The 17,490-nt window shown below is 39.7% G+C and overlaps 2 protein-coding genes across 12 annotated transcripts; one reads left to right on the top strand and one right to left on the bottom strand.

Annotated features, from left to right (window-relative positions):
- Positions 1 to 28: 28 nt before the first annotated feature.
- Positions 29 to 8,643, bottom strand: PRPF38B (pre-mRNA processing factor 38B). Of its 4 annotated transcripts, none has more exons than XM_085511060.1 (6): positions 8,260 to 8,643; positions 5,626 to 5,704; positions 5,186 to 5,337; positions 5,043 to 5,103; positions 2,376 to 2,599; positions 29 to 2,096 (listed from the first exon to the last, which is right to left on the bottom strand). In XM_085511060.1, the coding sequence occupies exons 3-6, from the start codon at positions 5,245 to 5,247 to the stop codon at positions 1,238 to 1,240; spliced, it is 1,206 nt and encodes a 401-aa protein (XP_085367186.1). In that variant the 5' UTR covers positions 5,248 to 5,337; positions 5,626 to 5,704; positions 8,260 to 8,643; the 3' UTR covers positions 29 to 1,237. The 4 variants fall into 4 exon arrangements, with proteins under 4 accessions (XP_085367186.1, XP_085367187.1, XP_015724892.2 ...); XM_085511061.1 differs by having other exon boundaries at positions 5,029 to 5,103; positions 5,636 to 5,704; XM_015869406.3 differs by having other exon boundaries at positions 5,636 to 5,704.
- HENMT1 (HEN methyltransferase 1) lies at positions 6,350 to 17,377 on the top strand. 8 transcript variants are annotated; one of them, XM_015869411.3, is made up of 9 exons: positions 6,350 to 6,490; positions 7,216 to 7,328; positions 9,546 to 9,623; positions 11,035 to 11,166; positions 11,934 to 12,046; positions 13,162 to 13,296; positions 13,691 to 13,873; positions 14,621 to 14,798; positions 16,163 to 16,890. In XM_015869411.3, exons 3-9 carry the CDS (start codon positions 9,573 to 9,575, stop codon positions 16,571 to 16,573), a joined length of 1,203 nt encoding a protein of 400 aa, XP_015724897.2. In that variant the 5' UTR covers positions 6,350 to 6,490; positions 7,216 to 7,328; positions 9,546 to 9,572; the 3' UTR covers positions 16,574 to 16,890. The 8 variants fall into 8 exon arrangements, 7 of the variants coding, with proteins under 7 accessions (XP_015724897.2, XP_032302031.2, XP_015724898.2 ...); XM_032446140.2 differs by lacking the exon at positions 6,350 to 6,490 and having other exon boundaries at positions 7,210 to 7,328; XM_015869412.3 differs by lacking the exons at positions 6,350 to 6,490; positions 7,216 to 7,328 and adding an exon at positions 8,743 to 8,943.
- Positions 17,378 to 17,490: the final 113 nt, after the last annotated feature.

The following is a 17,490-nucleotide window of genomic DNA, read 5'->3' as shown; positions in this document are numbered from 1 at the left end:
AAACATGCAGGGAAAAGCTGAGACCCAGTACAAAGGAATTAATTGAGAGTTTATTCCAGATGGTTCTTCTCACTTAGAATACAAGTCAGAATATTCTATCAAATAGACTTGGACTTTAATGACACGATTTTTTTTCCTATAACGCATTTTGGTTTTTGCTTCTAATAACCAGTTTAAAAAGAAAAATCTGCCAGATGAAATGTTCAGCACAAACTGCAATCTTACTATCTGTAGAAAATATGACTTAAAAAAAGGACACTATCAGGTAATTGTTATTTTAAATGTTTACACTTATAAAAATGCTTTGGAAGCTTGAAACTGAATCTGAAATGATTTTCTTCTTCCTACCTCCCTCTTCCCATGTGAAATGCCTTCATTAGCTCAGGATTATCATAAATTACAGAGTGCAGCTGCTGACTAACACAAAAATACCATAAACTGATAAACTGCGTTTAACAAAAACGGAAGCTTACATATTTTTTCTCCCAAACAAAATGCATAGATGGCTACAGTGCTCGTTCATCAACCTTTACAGTGTCTGCCTGAGGTAGCCTTTCTAAAGAATTTTGTACTAAAAAAAGCCCAGAGAACTACAACTTATCATCAAAACTACTGTCTCCTCAGAATTCCACTCCCAACTTGACACCAGTGGTAATCAACAAAAAAACATTTTAAAAGTTTCTGAAAACAGCAGGTGCAGCGGACATAATTGTTATTCTAAACCTGCAGCCCTCCGTGTACATCGTATGCACATAAATAACTCAGCTATTATACACACTCAAGGTCCATCCCTAAAAAGCCATGCTATTATGTAAAGCACAGCCATGCTACCTTCAGGATAATACAAACCATAATTCCACGTCTACAAAATCAAAGTAGAATTAGTGGCAGTTTATTGCCTCATACAAATTCAACCAACATGGCAACCACGCCAAAAGAATTAAAACATTTTCAGGACATATGTACAAACTGTACATTTCAGAAACATCTGAACAATAAAAATGCAACAATCTCTGGATTACGAATTAAACTAAACAAATGGGTTTGAAACCGTCAATGTATTGAATGGGTTTACAAAGGCACTTCCCTACCCAGAACAGGAAAAGACAATCTGCAGCCTAGAGGGAGGTTGGAGAAGAATGCTCATCAACTACTGCACAATCTCAACTTTAAGAAAAAATAAGCAGGATTTAATCAAACATTTATAGGATTCAATGTGATCCACTTTTTAAAGAGTTCACACAGTCTCATCTTTGTTTTTCTGCTGCTTTTCCTGGCTCTCTCGCTCTGTACTTTGGCTCCTTCGACGATCATGTTTGTCCGAATGGTCCTTGCTATCGCTGTGATCATGTTTGTGGGAACGTTCTTTGCTTCTACTACGCTTTCTAGATCTTTCTTTACTGGGACTGTGGTCTCGTTTTCTTGACTTCTCAACACTATCTGTTCTTCCTCTGCTTCTGCTTCTACTTCGTTTATTTGATTTCTCTTTACTTTCACTTTTATGCTTACTAGATTTCTCTTTGCTCCTGCTTCTGCTGCGCTTACCTGTATTCTTACTTCGGCTTCTACTTCTATGCTTTCTTTCACGGCTTCGACTTCTGCTATGTTTTCTCTCCTTTTTGGAATCCCTCTTATCATCCCGGTGTTTCTTGTCATCTTTGTCATCCTTGTGTCTTCTCTCTTCTGTATCACCCTTACTTTTCCTTTCTTTCGATCTTTCTCTAGATCGATCGCTATCTTTTTCTCTCTCACTACCTCTATCCTTATCATAATCCCTCTCTTTTTTTCGGCTGCGTTCATTTTCTTTCTCTCGCTCTCTATCCCTATCTCTTCTGTCTCCTTTCCTGTCACGACTTCGACTACGGCTTCTATATCGTTCCCTGCTTCTGCTTCGTCTCCTTTCTAGTGCACGATCGGTACTTCGAGACCTACGCCTCTCTTTTTCTCTCTCTTTAGCTTCACGTTCCAATCTCTGACGTTCTCTTTCTCTTTCAAGTTCTCTATCAAAACTAGATGACCCATGGGCTTCCCGATGATGGCTTCTGCTTCTGGATCTCCTGGGAGACCTCCTGGGACTGATGGATCGTCTTGGAGACCTTTTAAAATAAAGGGTATTATGAAAAAAAATATGAAATGACAGTTTTCCAAGGAAAGGGAACCTATCTACTCTTCAACATATGCTTTACATACACAGCCTATATTTCATCTTAAATACAAGGTAGCCTTCAAAATAGCAGTATTCAACATTTTATCCATTAATATCCGTAAACTAATTGCCTTAAAAGCCATCTTACTGAAAGATGACCTAGTTCTTCATAGGAAGTCACTCAATACTGAACTTTCAACGTTTATTTACAACGAAACATGCAAACAACCTTGAACGTCTACGTTCTGGATGCCGGTCTATTTCTTCCATTCCCTCCTTGCCATCTTTCTTAATCTTTCTGGGTCTGCTTTTGATTTGCTGGTCAATAGTCTTCTGGACTGGCACAGGAATTCTCGGAAACAACGTGGAAAACCATTCAAGCTTAGTGAGGAAGGAACGAAGCATCTCCCCAATGGTCATGACACAGCCTCCACCTGCCTTCACATCCAAGTCCTATAAAATACAAACAGAAAATATCCTGATGGTCAAAAATACTCTTTAATGATTTAAGAAAAAAATGCTGCTACATTACTGCCCTCTTGAAGTCTCGTGATTACATAAGTTTACTTGTTTTTTATTCTAATATATTTCCTTAGAAAAAGTCTAACTGCACACCCTTTGGATGCGGCAGTATGTTACAGATAGGGAGTGGGACTTAGTACATATGCATGCAGGAACATATTAATCCTGCACCATCTGGATGCTAAGGGACTGTCAATGCAGAGATTAACACAAAATCCCCTTACACAGTCCAGTTATACAGTATGATCTTGCATTTTATATAAATGCCACAAAGTTGAGGAGTTCTCTGAAACGGCATTTTATACTTCATTTTCTGGATGCATAACTGCGTAACACCCAACCCTGTGGCCTAAATCATTTAAGAACTATATCATTGCCTATCTAAAAATGATCATAGAAAAATCTGAAGCAGAAAATGGCATCCTAACAATATTGGAAGCAATAGCAAACCAACTGCCATGAAGCAGTGAGGTTTCTAATTTAGAAATATGTAAAAAAATAAATAAATGAACAAATAATTGGAAACGCATAATCCATGATGACCATTGTCTCTGAAAAGGGTCATTACCGCATGAAGGCCTTCTTGCTATGCCCTCTCACAGCTCAGGACATGTTAGTCAGCTATTGTCAGTCCCAAACCTATAGTGCAAGCACACAAGGAAAGTGAGATTTGTTATCTAAACAGGAAGAGAAAATCTAAATGTAAAACTGCTTGCACTCACACACATTTAAGTGTTCAGATATACAGTATTTCCAAATATAATCGCTGCAGAGATCTAAAGAAGAAAAAAATGAGTTAAACGTAGCACCTGGAGAGTACGCACAGTTCAACAAAATAAACGTAAGAAACATTAGGAAAAGTAGCTGAGTATCCCGAGAAGTCTTTGATTTTCACAGCAGCATGTCAAAAGATGAAGTGCTTCCACATGTTTTAGAACTCAAGGAAAAAATCCTGTAGGTTTAAACTTACAGATAAATTTGCTTCATCCAATGAGTCTGACCAGGGCTAAGCAACTTCAGAACAGCCCCAAGCAAGTTTTCCTGCGTAACACAATGCTACTGACAGGAGCTGGGAATCAAACACTAATTCCAAAGATCTATTGGAGCATTTTAAATGACAATAAACAAATGCTGATAACCAAGAACCGCAAGGACTAAAATGTATGAACTAAAATAGGTACTTGGAATAATGAACCAGTTAAGATCTACATAATGAATCATGTCTGATTTGTTTACTGTCCTGGGAATCAAGCTACTCGTAAGACCCTGAAAACAACACTGCCCCAATTTTCCTCTCAAGTTATAATGCAGAGTTCATATTAGATAGTAGCACCATCTAGGGGAGAATGAGGATATCACAGCTATGCTATCAAGATTTAAATTTGTTTTCTGTTAAAAATGTACAACAGCACAAGTTTACCTGAAATATCTTTCCTTTGCATTGTGCATTTCATACTTGGCATGAAAGAAAACTGCTTAAAAACGCACTGCATCGCAGCTATAGGTATAATGCGGGTATTTGGACATCAATTGAATTTTCATGAAGAAGTCGACAACTGTCACACTGAAGAGCACAAGGGATTTTTCCTGTACAATTCTTAAACCCAGGATGCAATTTACAATCTGCTCCATGAATACAGGACACAACACTATGTAACAGACTTGACATTCAACTTGATATACCTAAAAACCTCATTGACAGGTTCCTACTCCATTTCTCCAGACAGTAAGTAGGAACTATCTTACTGCACAGTAAAGCATCTGCTTTAATGACATTCCCATGTCAGCACCTCATAAAGCTTTCCATTGTCTAATGAGCCAAAATATTAGTAACTCCACTTAGTGCAGAAATCCAGCTGTTTCTCTTCCCAAGATATACTGTCATTATATTTCATATATATTGGTATTTCTTTTTAGGTTAACATTGCTTCCTACTACGTACTTCCCAAACCACATGAGTACCAACTCCCCTGTCCTAGCAATATTTGCTTAAGGCAAAATCAGCATTCTCGGAATGTACTAGAGCTTAAATGTAATTTTTTCTTAAAAAATAATACAAATAAAAATCCACAGAACCCACACTCATAAAGCCTACAGTCCACATTCTGATTTAATCTACTTGTTTTGCGTGATGTTACAAGTTTCTTACAAAATAACACAGTAATCAATTGAAAATGTCATTGCACCTTTGAAATCTAAGGAAAACGATCCAACTCCCAGCTCAGATTCTGCTTCCTGCACTAATAAATGAAATTACAAGAATAAAAACTTGCAGCATCAAACTTCAGAAAATCCTTATTAAACGGCATTAAATTCTGAAGGAGTAACATGGAAAGAAACAAAAGAAAATAAATTATTACCCTCGCCGACATACCTCTTCATCATCAAGGAAGGATTCAAACCAGTCCCATAGATCTGTAGGTGGTTGTGTGTACCTTTAAGTACAAAAAGAACAGAAAAACTTTAATGGACCATTCTGTGTTACGTGAGCCATTAGCTGGTTGTATTAACACTTACCTAATATACATAAATCCAAGAGCTCTAATATATGGAGAGTCTGTATGTGTAATAAGGCCCATCACTTGCTTACGGGTGAGCTTCAGTGTAAATAACTTATAGAGCAGACAAAAGGCAGTGGACACAATTCCTCCAGTTCCAACACCACGTACCTTATAAAGAAAAAATGTCAGGTGACAAACAGGAAGTTAACGAAAACAAATAAGCCAACAAATACTGTAACTAATACAGGCTAACTCTAAATCTATTAACAGGACTATGTGCAAGAAGGAAAGCTACTTGCCTCCACAGTTTCATCTCCTTTGGAAGCAAGGGGAATATATCAACTCTTTGTAATAAATACTTGTACATGTAGTAACTGAGCCAATATACGAGCAAATCTGAGCTACTCTTGGGAACTTTGTTCTACCAGAAACAGAAAAACTGAAGGCAGCACGTACTTCTACTTACCCCTCCACACATTCCTGTCTGGCCTGCTGTTTTTCTGCTCCCCTTTTCCCATGGCTCAACATGTGTAACCTGAACGGGAGGGGAAGGGAGAATCAAAGAAAAAAGAACAATTACAAATGTCCATCATGTTCAGCTATGTATACAAATTTGATTTGAACAACAGATTACCTAAATCAGTCTTGAACAGTTTATCATAAACTCAAGACCAAGTTTAATTTGTCATTAAAACAAAGCATTTGGTTTTTTAAATTACAATAAGAAATGATGCCCAAAATCACAGAGTTAAAAACAAACAAACACAAGGAAGCATCTTATGTTTGATGCTACAAACACTTCAAAAGCTGGTGTTATTTTCAGTTATGTAAACTGCAATGATGTTCTTAAAATGGTTCCTAAGTAACAAAGAGTAAAACTTCTGAGATGCACTTTGAGATGAGTGTACAGATGTCATTAACATCATTCCCTGTGTATGACAGAAAGAGTCCCACACTGCCCACGCTGCATGTGACACTCAGAGGAGTAACATCTGGGTTCATTAATGACATTTCCTACACACATCAACTTCTATTTGTTTATGCCTCTCACAGGAGATAGAAGGACTTTAGTTAAAGGATGGAGTATGATGTTACCACAATGGCAGCTATGCATTTTTCAATCTAAACATGCTGTTTTTTTCCCCAGACAACAACAACAAAAGACCCAGAAGTAACACTTATTTCTGAAAAGTATACTTAAAGTTTGGATCTGACAAAGACTACAGCGTGTGCTTCTCTTGGCTGGAAGTAAATGAAGTTGAGGACACACAGAAGGACATAAAATCAGAAAGGAAGAAAGAGGAAGTCACCTTCTTTGCAGGTACAGAACTACAACAAACAGGGGACTTCAACTCCTTGTGATTTGATTAAAATACCTACAGGGAATCTGTGCATTCAGCAGACCCTACTGTTGGCTGCCTATATTAAATCACAACATTCTTCCCGAGAATCCAAGATTCTGAGACTGAATTTCTGTCATGAGCAACTTAATCATATTCCCAAAACAAATCCACATGAAAGCGTAAGGTAGAAATCATTCAAAAAGAGAAGGAAAAAAAGGTCAGCAATTACTCAACATTAGTCAGGAACCTCAAAATATGAACAGAATTGAGTTCTTCTAAATATGTCTCAAATACCCTCACCATCAGACTATCTTCATATCTATTACACCTAAGTAAAGATCTGAGTTTTCCCTTTAGCATTTATTTTTAAGAAAAAATAACTGTCAAGCTCAGTATACAAGCCTTATCCTGGATTAATAAGTTGACATTTAATTATGTCAACAGTCCTCTCCAAAACGAAACCACTTAAAGAATGAAACACTAACACAGAGCTAGCTGAACTATTGCAGCTGAACTGTATTAATACAAAGATTAATCACATCAATTGTTTATTTGACTGCATCCGAACAGATCCATGTATGAGATGCATTATGCTCTCCAGTTTACTCCAAATATCTTTCAGTTTTTCAGTTCTTGACTTCCTTAGCAACAATAAACTTTGCTGCCTTCTGTTCAGATAGAACATGATTTTCCTTCCACGCAGCGAGTGGTGAACACATTGTTACTCCACGTGCTGGAAGAAATCTGAAGTCTGCTCACAAAGCCACAGGTCAAGCAGAAAAGCATCGCCATGCAGAGGGAAAACATACAACCCTTGTAAGTATGGGCAGACAATGCCAAATCTTACAAAATGCTTCTGTGGAGTTATGTGCAGTTATAGTAACTTGACTTGCCCGGGTTCGAATCCCCCTGTGGCACAAGTGGTAGAAGTGCCGCTCTGCTACACAGAGGCTCGAATCCTGGGGGCTGGACTCGATGATCTCTAAGGTCCCTTCCAACCCACATGAGACTGTGACTCACCCTGGGCCTGAGTAACTACTATATTTTTCCTTTGATGATATAGTAGAATCAATTCAGTGACACAGTAACGTTACCGTGTAATCCCAACCCAGAAAAATATCCCAAAATACAGCTGGCTGAAAACTGCAGCCCGATTATCTAAGCAGTGCTCTGGCTCTCAGAACAAAACACGAAGCTGTGCTGCTGAGCATTCATTATGCACACCCCTACCTGGGAGAAAGGCTTGATGGAAGCCTTGCTACAAAACTGATTCAGTCCCGCTAAGAAAACAAGAACTGCCCAGTGGGTGAACCAAGAGTTCTCTTCCCAGCAAATCCAGCAAAATAGCGGTGGGAGCAGCACCATAACGAGCTTGTTTTTGACTGGGAAGACTGCTGAGGAAACGCGAATCTCCCCTCCCCACCCTGCGGCCCGGAGCGCAGCCCTGGGCCGGCCATTTCACGCCCTCTGCCCTGACTCCAACCGCCCATCTCAAAGCGAACCCACAACCCCCTAATTCCAAAGCGAACGGGAAGCACGTTTCTTCTGAAACACAAGAGATCTCGAACACCCGCACCTAAGCGCTAAGAGACGCGTTCCCATCCCTCCCCGCTAGACACAGACAGGGCACCCGGCAGGAAGGCAGAGCAGCCGGCAAAGGCCGCAGTCCCCGCCCACCCACTCCCACCCGCCGGCCCCGGGCGGCAGCAGCGCCCCGCGGAGCACAGGCCGCGGCCCGCAGCCTCACCTTGAAGTAGATCTCGTCCACCACTTCGTGGTACGTTTTGAGCTCGTAGAGCTGCACCTTGAAGTAGGGCGACGAGAGGATGTTGGTGAGGATCATCGGGTTGAGGTTCATGGTCTTCTCGTTCCCCCACAGCGGCAGCACGTTGCCCTGCTTGCCCGAGGCCGCCGGCTTGGGCGCTCCGCTCTGCAGCTGCTGCTGTGCCGGCGGCATGGCGCCGGGCTGGTGCTGGGCCGCCTGCTGCCCCTGGCAGTTCCCTGCTCCGACGGCGGGGCTGTTGTTGGCCATCGCGGCGGGGCCGGCGGCACGCGGCCTACGGGGCGGACGAACGGCCGCGCCACAACACAGCGCGGGCTGCCGGGCCGGGCGCTGCCTCCAACTGCCGACAAGATGGCGACCGCAGCGGAAGTGACGGCCGCGCTTTCCGGGCCCGAGCCGGCCAATCCCCGCGGCGCGGAGCGGCCACGCGCGTGTGCTCGGCTACGTGAGGCGGGAGGGGCCGTGGTTGTACCGTGCCCTATTGAGGCCTCACGGGGGGCGGCACGTTGCTGAGGACAGGCCCTACAGCCGTTGGCCGCCGGCTAAGCTGCAGGAAACGCGGGTTTTGAAAGCAGTGGAACGGTCAGACCTTAGAAAGAGCAACTGATTGATCTGGACTGCAGTCCGCGTTCTCACACTACCCGTGCTGTACGTTGGAAGCGAGTTACTATCGCCCCGCGACAGCCAGCGGGTTCTCCCAAGTGCCGGTTGTGTTATCTGGGCACACTCCTGTTTTCTTCCAGTAACAGCATCTCCCTTTGGCCTTTCCCACCTTCATTACTGCAAGACCCTGCTGCCCTTATCATCGTTGCTCAGCAGTAAATATCCACTTAATCTTAGAGAAAACGAAAAGACTAATTGCAGAATGAATTGTACAACAACATCCTTTTAGCAATGAATAACCACGCACCACAGGCAGCTAGTGAGGAGTCACAGCTTTATTTTGAAAGCTAGATTTTTTTTCTCTTGTTCAACATACCATTGACTCTTGGAGTGCTTCATTTCTCTTGCATAATGACTTCAAGACAGCTTGAGTTTGTTATCGCTTATATAAGCCAAATTGTTTAGTCACATATTTCTCTTTTCCTGCTGGAACATCTAGTCAACGTGCTCCAAAAACTCAGTGTTCTTTCTTTGGAAGTTCACATTGTTGTAAAATAGCCCCTCTTTAGTGGTAATGCTTCAAACTTAAGTATACTTACATAGAATCTGTTGATCCCTTCACCTCATGTTAGTTTCTCTCTTCCTAGGCATCCAAGCTTGTCTTCAGACAGAATATGTGCGAAAGCAAAAAACAGCAACGAGGAAGTAATTTTGACTTGCAAAAAGTAAGGAAATACATGTAATATGAAAAAAAAAAGGAAGATGCTGGTGATGTGTGTGTAAGAACCCGCTTCACATTCACACTGAGTTTTTTCTGGAACTGCCCTAATGCATTTGTTGAAGCCAAGGAGAAAAATGGCAGCATTCAGTCTCTATGGTACAGAGAGATTAATTTAAGAATAACACACTTAACTTGTGAGCTTTTTGAACTGAATAAACCTTGAATATGCAACCTGCAGTTTTAAACTAAAATGGGGGAAGTACCACTGAGCAATCCTGGAATGTCTTGGATTGGAAGCTACCTTACAGATCATCTAGCTCCAACCCATTGCCACCCACTCAATTAGGTCAGATCAGCTTGGATCTGCTCTGAGCAGGGGACTGTGTTAAGTAACCTCTTGAGGACCCTTCCAAAGCAAGTTATCCCATGGTTCCTTGAAACCATAAAGTCTAGAAGAACAAGTCCTCTCCAGCAACATGGTGCTTTTTCAGATATTTCTTGCTGCTCACTGTGTCGCAGAATTCACAGGGAACCATGCACAAACAAGCATCAGAAAAGTAAGAGAAATCAAATCATAGATATAGGGGAAAGAAGCTACTTGAGAGAATATTTTTCTGTAATTGCTGGAAAAACAATGCAAGATAATGTTGTAGTTGTGTCAGCATAACATAAGTGTCATTGTTTAAGACAGACTTGTAAGTAATTGTTGCCTTAATGAAAAGGTTGCTTACTGTTGCAGTTTCATAGTTTCATAGTTTTGTGCGGGTTGGAAGGGACCTTAGAGATCATCGAGTCCAACCCCCCGGGATTCAAGCCTCTGTGTAGCAGAGCGGCACTTCTACCACTTGCACCACAGGGGATTCGAACCCAGGGCCTCTGGTGTTGCAAAGTTAGACAGGTCAATATGAGAAAAAAGACATTACGACAGAGATGAGATGGTAGAAAGACCAGCATGATAAAAAAAAAAAAAATGCTGTAAAGGAAAGAAATTACCCATCTGTATTAGAAAATTCAAGGTTCACAGGAGAAAACTTTGCCAAAAAGAAATCTCTAGAAAGAAATCTTTCCCCATTGGCAGTCAGCCCTTAAATGAGATCTAAGAGAGGTACAGCCAGGCTGCAGCCATTCAGGTCACACGGCTGAATTGCTTTCACCTGTGTTCCCAGGGCTGACCAGCTCCATTCCACAGGTGCTCAATCAGTGGTTCAGGCCAGGACTCAGCACATAAGATACGTGCATGTTACATGCAGATGGTGTAGTTATGGTTTAATTTTGCTAACGTTTCGTTTTTCTAATGCTACAAATCAGAGCTTTCTCTCCTCAACTGTAACTTGAACACAGCTGTTAATAGCCAATTCTGTATTTTGATATGATATAGAATATTCAAAATAATGAGCTAACTTTTGTATTTTCAGGCTTACCAAAATACTATGGATAAGAACTTTGAAGATGAGCAGTTTACTGGAGTGATTAAATTCATGCCACCGTTATACAAACAACGTTATGAGTTTGTTAAAGATTTAGTGAGGAAATACAAGCCAAAAAGGGTAGGTATATTTTGTTTTCTTTTATAAATGTAAAAAGAAACTAATATTACATAGCTCTGGAAGGCAGGAAATGACTAGATAATCTGGTGACCTAATTAGATATCGATACTACTGGAGGAGCTATTCTTAAAAGCAAATTGCTTTAAGAGACATTTGATGATGTTTCTTAGGCATGAATGTGATTTATTGTTAATTTATGGGAAGCAGGAAAATACAAACAAGAAAACATGTCTTAGCCTATCTTGGGGAGCAGGTAGCATTCTGAACTTGATTTGATGTTGAGGATTTTGGATCATTTGTCTTTCATTGTGGTGCTTTTTTGTTTTATTTTTAAAACTTCTAGAGCTTTTAGGTCCATGTGTAGTATCGGGTTTATGTTGTTGCTCACATGGATGTTGAGAAGTGATGTTCAGAGTGTGGAATTATGTTAGACCAATTTTTATCCACCCTAAAGGTCTGTTCATCAGCCACTCCTGTTGTTATTTGAGGGTGTGTGCTTTCATGTGGGATACATCCTCTAGAGCTACTGGGATGCTGTACATTTGCTTGTTTATAGCTGTCATATCAAAATTTGTCCCACTTTAAAAGCATTTTGTAGGATCTTATTGTTTTGAAAAACTTCGTTACTTTGTCTAGTTTATTTGAATAGTTATGATTAGTAATTATTTTATCATTAACATGTTTTGCTATAAATACAGAATACGTTTATGGAAGTCTCAAATCATTTCACGTGCGAATGCTCTGTATTGCTAATATCTGTTTTACAGGTGGCAGATTTAGGATGTGCTGACTGTACGCTTCTCTGGATGCTGAAATTCTGTAGCTGCATCGAAGTGCTAGCTGGGTTAGATATATGTGCGACTGTGATGAAAGAGAAAATGTAAGCTTTAGATTTGTGTTAATGTAAGGCTTTTGTTTGATTTCATAGTTTCATAGTTTCATAGTTTCATAGTTTCATAGTTTCGTGCGGGTTGACATGTTTATGAACACTATCAACATAATTAACATTATTAATATTTCAAAATGAGAATAAACATGGAAATATCGGTTGGCAAATGTAGAGCAGTCCATTATGAATTGGTTACAGTGCCAGCTGTATCAGATTTCCTGGGGGGAATTGTTGGGAATTGTAACATCACCTAATGTAGCACGTCTGGGTCATGGCCCTGAAGGTGTTTGCATCTGAGAAATAGTCTACTGTTCGTAAAGGTACAAATGCACTGTCTATAGCTTGTGTTATTCTGTTTATTCTTATACGTGGCATTACTGTGGTATGTAGGTCTGATCCTTTTTGAAATGAGTGTGTAATTCTTTTTTGGGTCTTCATTTTCGATCACCTTAATGAAATGGGAGGCTGACTCAGTGTTTTGTGTCTGAGAAAGTTCTACAGCTTCAAGCTCGTGTGACCTGTGAAGCACAGGGCAGATTTGGAGGAACGCCAAAGTCTCTCAAAGCTAATTTCAACTGAAAGCTTCATATGGCTTCATTATATATGTAGTTTATAGATGCTTACACTGTCATTTGGTCTTTCTTAAGAAACAAGAAAACTAGCCTTTTTTTAAGTGTAGCATTGCTTTGTGTTTTGTCTGATGTGGTTTTTCAGATCTGATTTTGCACATATACTTCAGTTTTCAATCTTTTTTATTTGAAAAAAAGTTAATGTTTTTAAAACAGAAGTATTGTATTGTTAGAGTTAAGCTTCTGTCAGAATTTGCAGTATCTTCTTTGGGTGCCTTAAAACTAGTGGAAATTTATGTAAAGGAAAAGGACGACTGCTGGATCAACTCCTCTGCGCTTTGCATCCTATTGAAATGGTTAAGAAGTATGTGTATTAGAATTTCTTTTTTCTGTGTAAAATGATTAAACTTCAGGAGATTTGCTAAGTATCTAAGCAAGGCATTTGCTAGTATAGCTGCATGCAAAATGTATCTTGTCCTAAGATCCTTTCTGTGCTATTCTGTTTATAAAGCTTTTTTGTTGCTGTTGTTTTTTAAGGCATAGGTTAACTCCTCTTCCTGCTGATTATTTGGACCCATCTGAAAGATCCCTAACTGTGACTTTGCATCAAGGCTCAGTTGCTCATAAAGATTCCTGCATGCTTGGTTTTGACTTGGTAACGTGCATTGAGCTGTGAGTATTAGACCAACACACTGGGTTTTTTGGAACTCATCAGAATTTGCTTTAGAGTTTTATCTGTGTTCCAGTCTTGATCAAACCTCTCAAACAGAGAAGCAAAATGCAGCATTTTCTAAGTTATGCTTAAATTAACTTTACTTACTACTTGAGTGGTGCTACCACACGGTAGCAAAATGAGATGCAGGAAAGAGTACAAATGTAAGAGGAGGTCATCTAAGACAGAAACATCTGGAAGTTGCCAGTCAGCTGCGCTACCAGTGCTAACATTTCAGACCTAGGCTTAAAAGTAGAAGGTCCTGGTATGTGTTCCTTGTTTGTTTTTAACTGGTTAAGAAAGTTAGAATGTGGTTACGTCTTTTTACAGACATGTGTAAACTTATCTTTACAGAATAGAGCACCTGCAAGAAGCGGAAGTAGAGAAATTTCCTGAAGTGGTGTTTGGTTTCATGGCTCCAAGCATGGTTGTGATCAGCACTCCAAATGCAGAGTTTAACACGTTGCTTCCGGGAGTGACAGTTTTCAGGCATCCAGATCACAAATTTGAATGGGACCGAGCACAGTTTCAAAGTTGGTGAGCTCAATAAATATCATATGCAGACAGCTTTGAGTACTCAGTATTGGGAAAGGGGAATAGCTAAACATGTTCACAGTGGTTTGTACATGTGGTTTGCTGTCAAGAGTTTCACACCAACTTATTTGGTGAATTGTTGCTTTGCTGTTTCAAGTAATTAAGCCTGTTCTCTTGGTTTTGCGTTCTGTGATAAGTTGGTTTGCTTTTTCTTTAACTGCTCTGTGAAAAATACTTAAAACTTTTGTTTTTTAAACATCATTATTACAGTTAATGCATCTGAAGCATGAACTACTAAAAATAGGCATTTTCACATAGCAATGCCCTGCTGTGCCAAAGCTTCATGTAAACCTAAAGGCGTGCTCGGTAATGTATGGGGTGTAACCAAAGCACTCGCTTACTCTGGACCTTTCAGTAAGAGTATCCAAGTAAGATTATGAAATAATAAGTCCAGTAGCAGAATGTGTTAACAAAAATTAAGTATGGTTTACTGAATCATGGCGCAATGAAAGAACTGAAGCAAAACACATAAATGTGAGAATTGTGTGAGATATAACAGTAATTTCTAGTTGCCTGAATTTGTGACTCTAAATGATTCAGGCTGTAGTAGGAATATGATCATCACCATGATCCAGCTAAAGCTTTTTCAGTGCTTATCTTCAGGCACATTCTCTCATCTGTGAGGGTGTGTCTCTACAACATTAAAAGACTTGGATATGTAGTAAGATCAGAATATGTTATCTATCTTAGGGCTCAAGATACTGCTAAACGCTATGATTACTCGGTGGAATTCACGGGTGTAGGGAACCCCCCAGCAGGAATGGAAGATGTTGGGTTCTGTACCCAAATAGGTGTATTTGTTAAAAAATACCCGCAAACTAGAGAACCTGTGAAGTGTGAGAAACCCACTGAAGCAGCTTACAAAACTGTAAGTACTCTTTCCTTCATTTAAGAGGACAAATATAGCATAAGACTTTATACAAATGACCACTGAAGCTGTTTCTGTTGTCTACTGTTGCTATCCAGTCTTAGCTCTGGGTAATGCACACCAATCAGCTCAGAAGTATCTAAGACCACGATTTTTGTTCCTAATTGTATGAAGGCCCTTACCTTCTAGATTGTTTACTAATTAATAACACGGATAACAGTTCTTATTTTTCCAGGCTGTTACCCCTATAATAAAAACTCTCCTTTGCTACGGATACCTCAGCACAGGAAAGACATGGAGGTACTGGAGCAGGTCCAGAGAATCCTGAAAATAAATTCAAGTGACTGCCATGTAGTGGAAATTGCTTTCATTATGATTTGTCACAGTGTCTTAAGTAGTGGGTTTTGACATCACTGCCCATTAAACAAGGGCAGTGTTACATCTCGTTCTTATCAAAACTGTGACTGTCAGATTTTTTTTTATCATTCTGTGTAAATAAATGAGCAGATAATGATCTAATCAGAAAGCAATAAATAGTTACAGACTTAAACTTCAGCAGCCGCATTGGTAACATTTTGGTATAAAGCACTTAATAGTAAGCTAATGGGAATGAAGTTGTCTGCCTCATTTCTATAACCTCTTGGGATATAGATTCATAGCATCATAGAATGGTTTGGGTTGGAAGGGACCTTTAAGATCATCTTGTTCCAACCCCTGCTATAGGCAGGGACACCTCCCTCTAGACCAGGTTGCTCAAAGCCCCATCCAGCCTGGCTTTGAGTGCTTCCAGGGAGGGGCATTCACAACCTCACTGGGCAACCTGTTCCAGCGTCTCACCACCCTCACAGTACAGAATACCTTGGTATAAAGCATGTTCACCAATTTTGATGTCACAGTATTGTTTTGGTTTTTTTATACGTTTGCTGCATTAAAAAAAAAAATGTTTGCAGTTGATTCTGAAAATAGAACAAAAAGTATATTTGCCTATGAGGATTTAGAACCTTCATAGCTGGGAAACTGTCACCAGTGCCTCATAATCAGTAATGTGAGAAGTAAAAGAAGGATTAAAAGCTTTAAGGAATTGCTGGGCTTTATCTGCCTGTATCTGTGAGTACAACTTGCAGATACAAACTCTTATTATTATTTTTATTATTATTATTTTGAGGTTCTGTTAACCTTTCTAACTACTGTTGCAGAGGCAACACATGAAATCAATATGCAGTTATTCTGTATTTGAAATTATGTCAAAAGTGAAACAGGATTGAATCAAAATATGTTTGTATTGTGGAAGTTTTTTGATAAGTGTTTACAATCTGAATCTATGATAATAATAAATATTACGTGTGTTCCTGTATGCTGTAAAGGTCTTCAAAGCAGTGTATCCAAGCCTTAAAGATGAGAAGTACCTGCAGAACGCGGTGGTCAGTGAAGTTATGTTCAGAGCAGAAATCATTAAGCAAAGTCTGCTGGACCACCTAATGTCAGAATATGAAGACTATAATGATGATCCTACAGAGATGAAAGTGAAACTACAATGTTCAGTGAACTGTTTTTCAGAAGATTTTGAGACGCTGGCTGTTGAAAAAAGCATGGAGCCATTTGTCAGTGGAAATGTGGTCTATATACCTCTCAGAAAACTTTTTTCTTTTCCTAAAGTCAAGCAGCTCTGTGGCACTTTTGAGAACTTTTGCAGGCTTATTACTGGCAAGGTCACACTGAACAGTGATCATTCTGCTATGATGCTCAATATTGAAAATGAAGATGAAGAGAGTTAGATTGGTTTTCTTACTTCAGGTCAAGTAATGAAAGCACTGATTTTAGCAGCTGTAGATTGGTGCGTTCTGTATGCTAACTGGAAACATAAACGGCTCAGAACGTATCTGTCAGCTTTATTTTTTCCATGCACACCAATGTGGCCCCAGTCTTGATAACTTGTATTTTTGTGCCATCAGAGGTGGTTTGAGTCTGCAGTTTGTATCTCACAGTGTCTTTGGTGGCTTGGAATGAGCAAGTATCAATGTAACTAACTTCGTGTCTGTGGAATGTGTTTTACACCTTCGTGGAAATTAAAAAACAACCAAAAAAAAGTCTACATACTGTCTCTTAAAGAGAATGGCTACATTATGTTTCCTACAGTTTTGGCAGTAAAGAAAGGAAAGAGACAGCTGTAATTCAGAATATCTTGCTTACCATATACAGAAGACCTACTTGGAACAGATAAATTTAAATTGAAACTACATATTTTTACTAAAATAAGTTAACAATTTTGCATGCCAGCTTTCCAGGTTTCCATTTGCTTAAATCAGTGTTGAAGTTCTCTTTGATGTATTGAATTCATGGTCTTTTCACGAGGTTTAGCCCTCCCACAGGACACACTGTGTACAACTGTTCACTGTCGTGATACTCTTCTGATGATTATGTCTTCCTAGTGTCACATTTAAACTTGACACTTGAAACTGATGGACACCAGTTTTGCAGTCTGAAATCAGGATGATGAAAAGAAGTTTATGAAAATCAGATGTTATAAATTACGTGTGGTAACGTTACTGACCAGGAGATGGCACATGCATCGACAGACATACCAACTTCAGGATCATGAAGCAAGAGATACCTGCTAGTGTCATGAGGACTGTAGAAAAATTAACCAGCAGGTACAATAATGAACATTTTACTGATTTGGCATGAAAAATAA

This window comes from Coturnix japonica, chromosome 11 (genome assembly GCF_054131305.1).
Source record: "Coturnix japonica strain WE chromosome 11, WE-NBRP24, whole genome shotgun sequence".
NCBI classification, from domain to species: domain Eukaryota; kingdom Metazoa; phylum Chordata; class Aves; order Galliformes; family Phasianidae; genus Coturnix; species Coturnix japonica.
The sequence above is the reverse complement of the archived record's forward strand: the minus strand, read 5'-3'. Positions and strand labels throughout refer to the sequence as shown.

What these genes read in the sequence shown, in the direction of transcription:
- PRPF38B (XM_015869406.3), bottom strand. Translation starts at nt 8,544, where the DNA reads ATGGCCAACAACAGCCCCGCCGTCGGAGCAGGGAACTGCCAGGGGCAG. An exon ending in CTTGGATTTATGTATATTAG is followed by an intron (nt 5,104 to 5,185) that starts GTAAGTGTTAAT and finishes TTGTACTTAAAG; the next exon opens with GTACACACAACCACCTACAG. An exon ending in CCAGAACGTAGACGTTCAAG is followed by an intron (nt 2,097 to 2,375) that starts GTTGTTTGCATG and finishes TTATTTTAAAAG; the next exon opens with GTCTCCAAGACGATCCATCA.
- HENMT1 (XM_015869413.3), top strand. Translation starts at nt 10,096, where the DNA reads ATGGTGCTTTTTCAGATATTTCTTGCTGCTCACTGTGTCGCAGAATTC. An exon ending in GGAAATACAAGCCAAAAAGG is followed by an intron (nt 11,167 to 11,933) that starts GTAGGTATATTT and finishes TCTGTTTTACAG; the next exon opens with GTGGCAGATTTAGGATGTGC. An exon ending in ACTGTGATGAAAGAGAAAAT is followed by an intron (nt 12,047 to 13,161) that starts GTAAGCTTTAGA and finishes TTGTTTTTTAAG; the next exon opens with GCATAGGTTAACTCCTCTTC.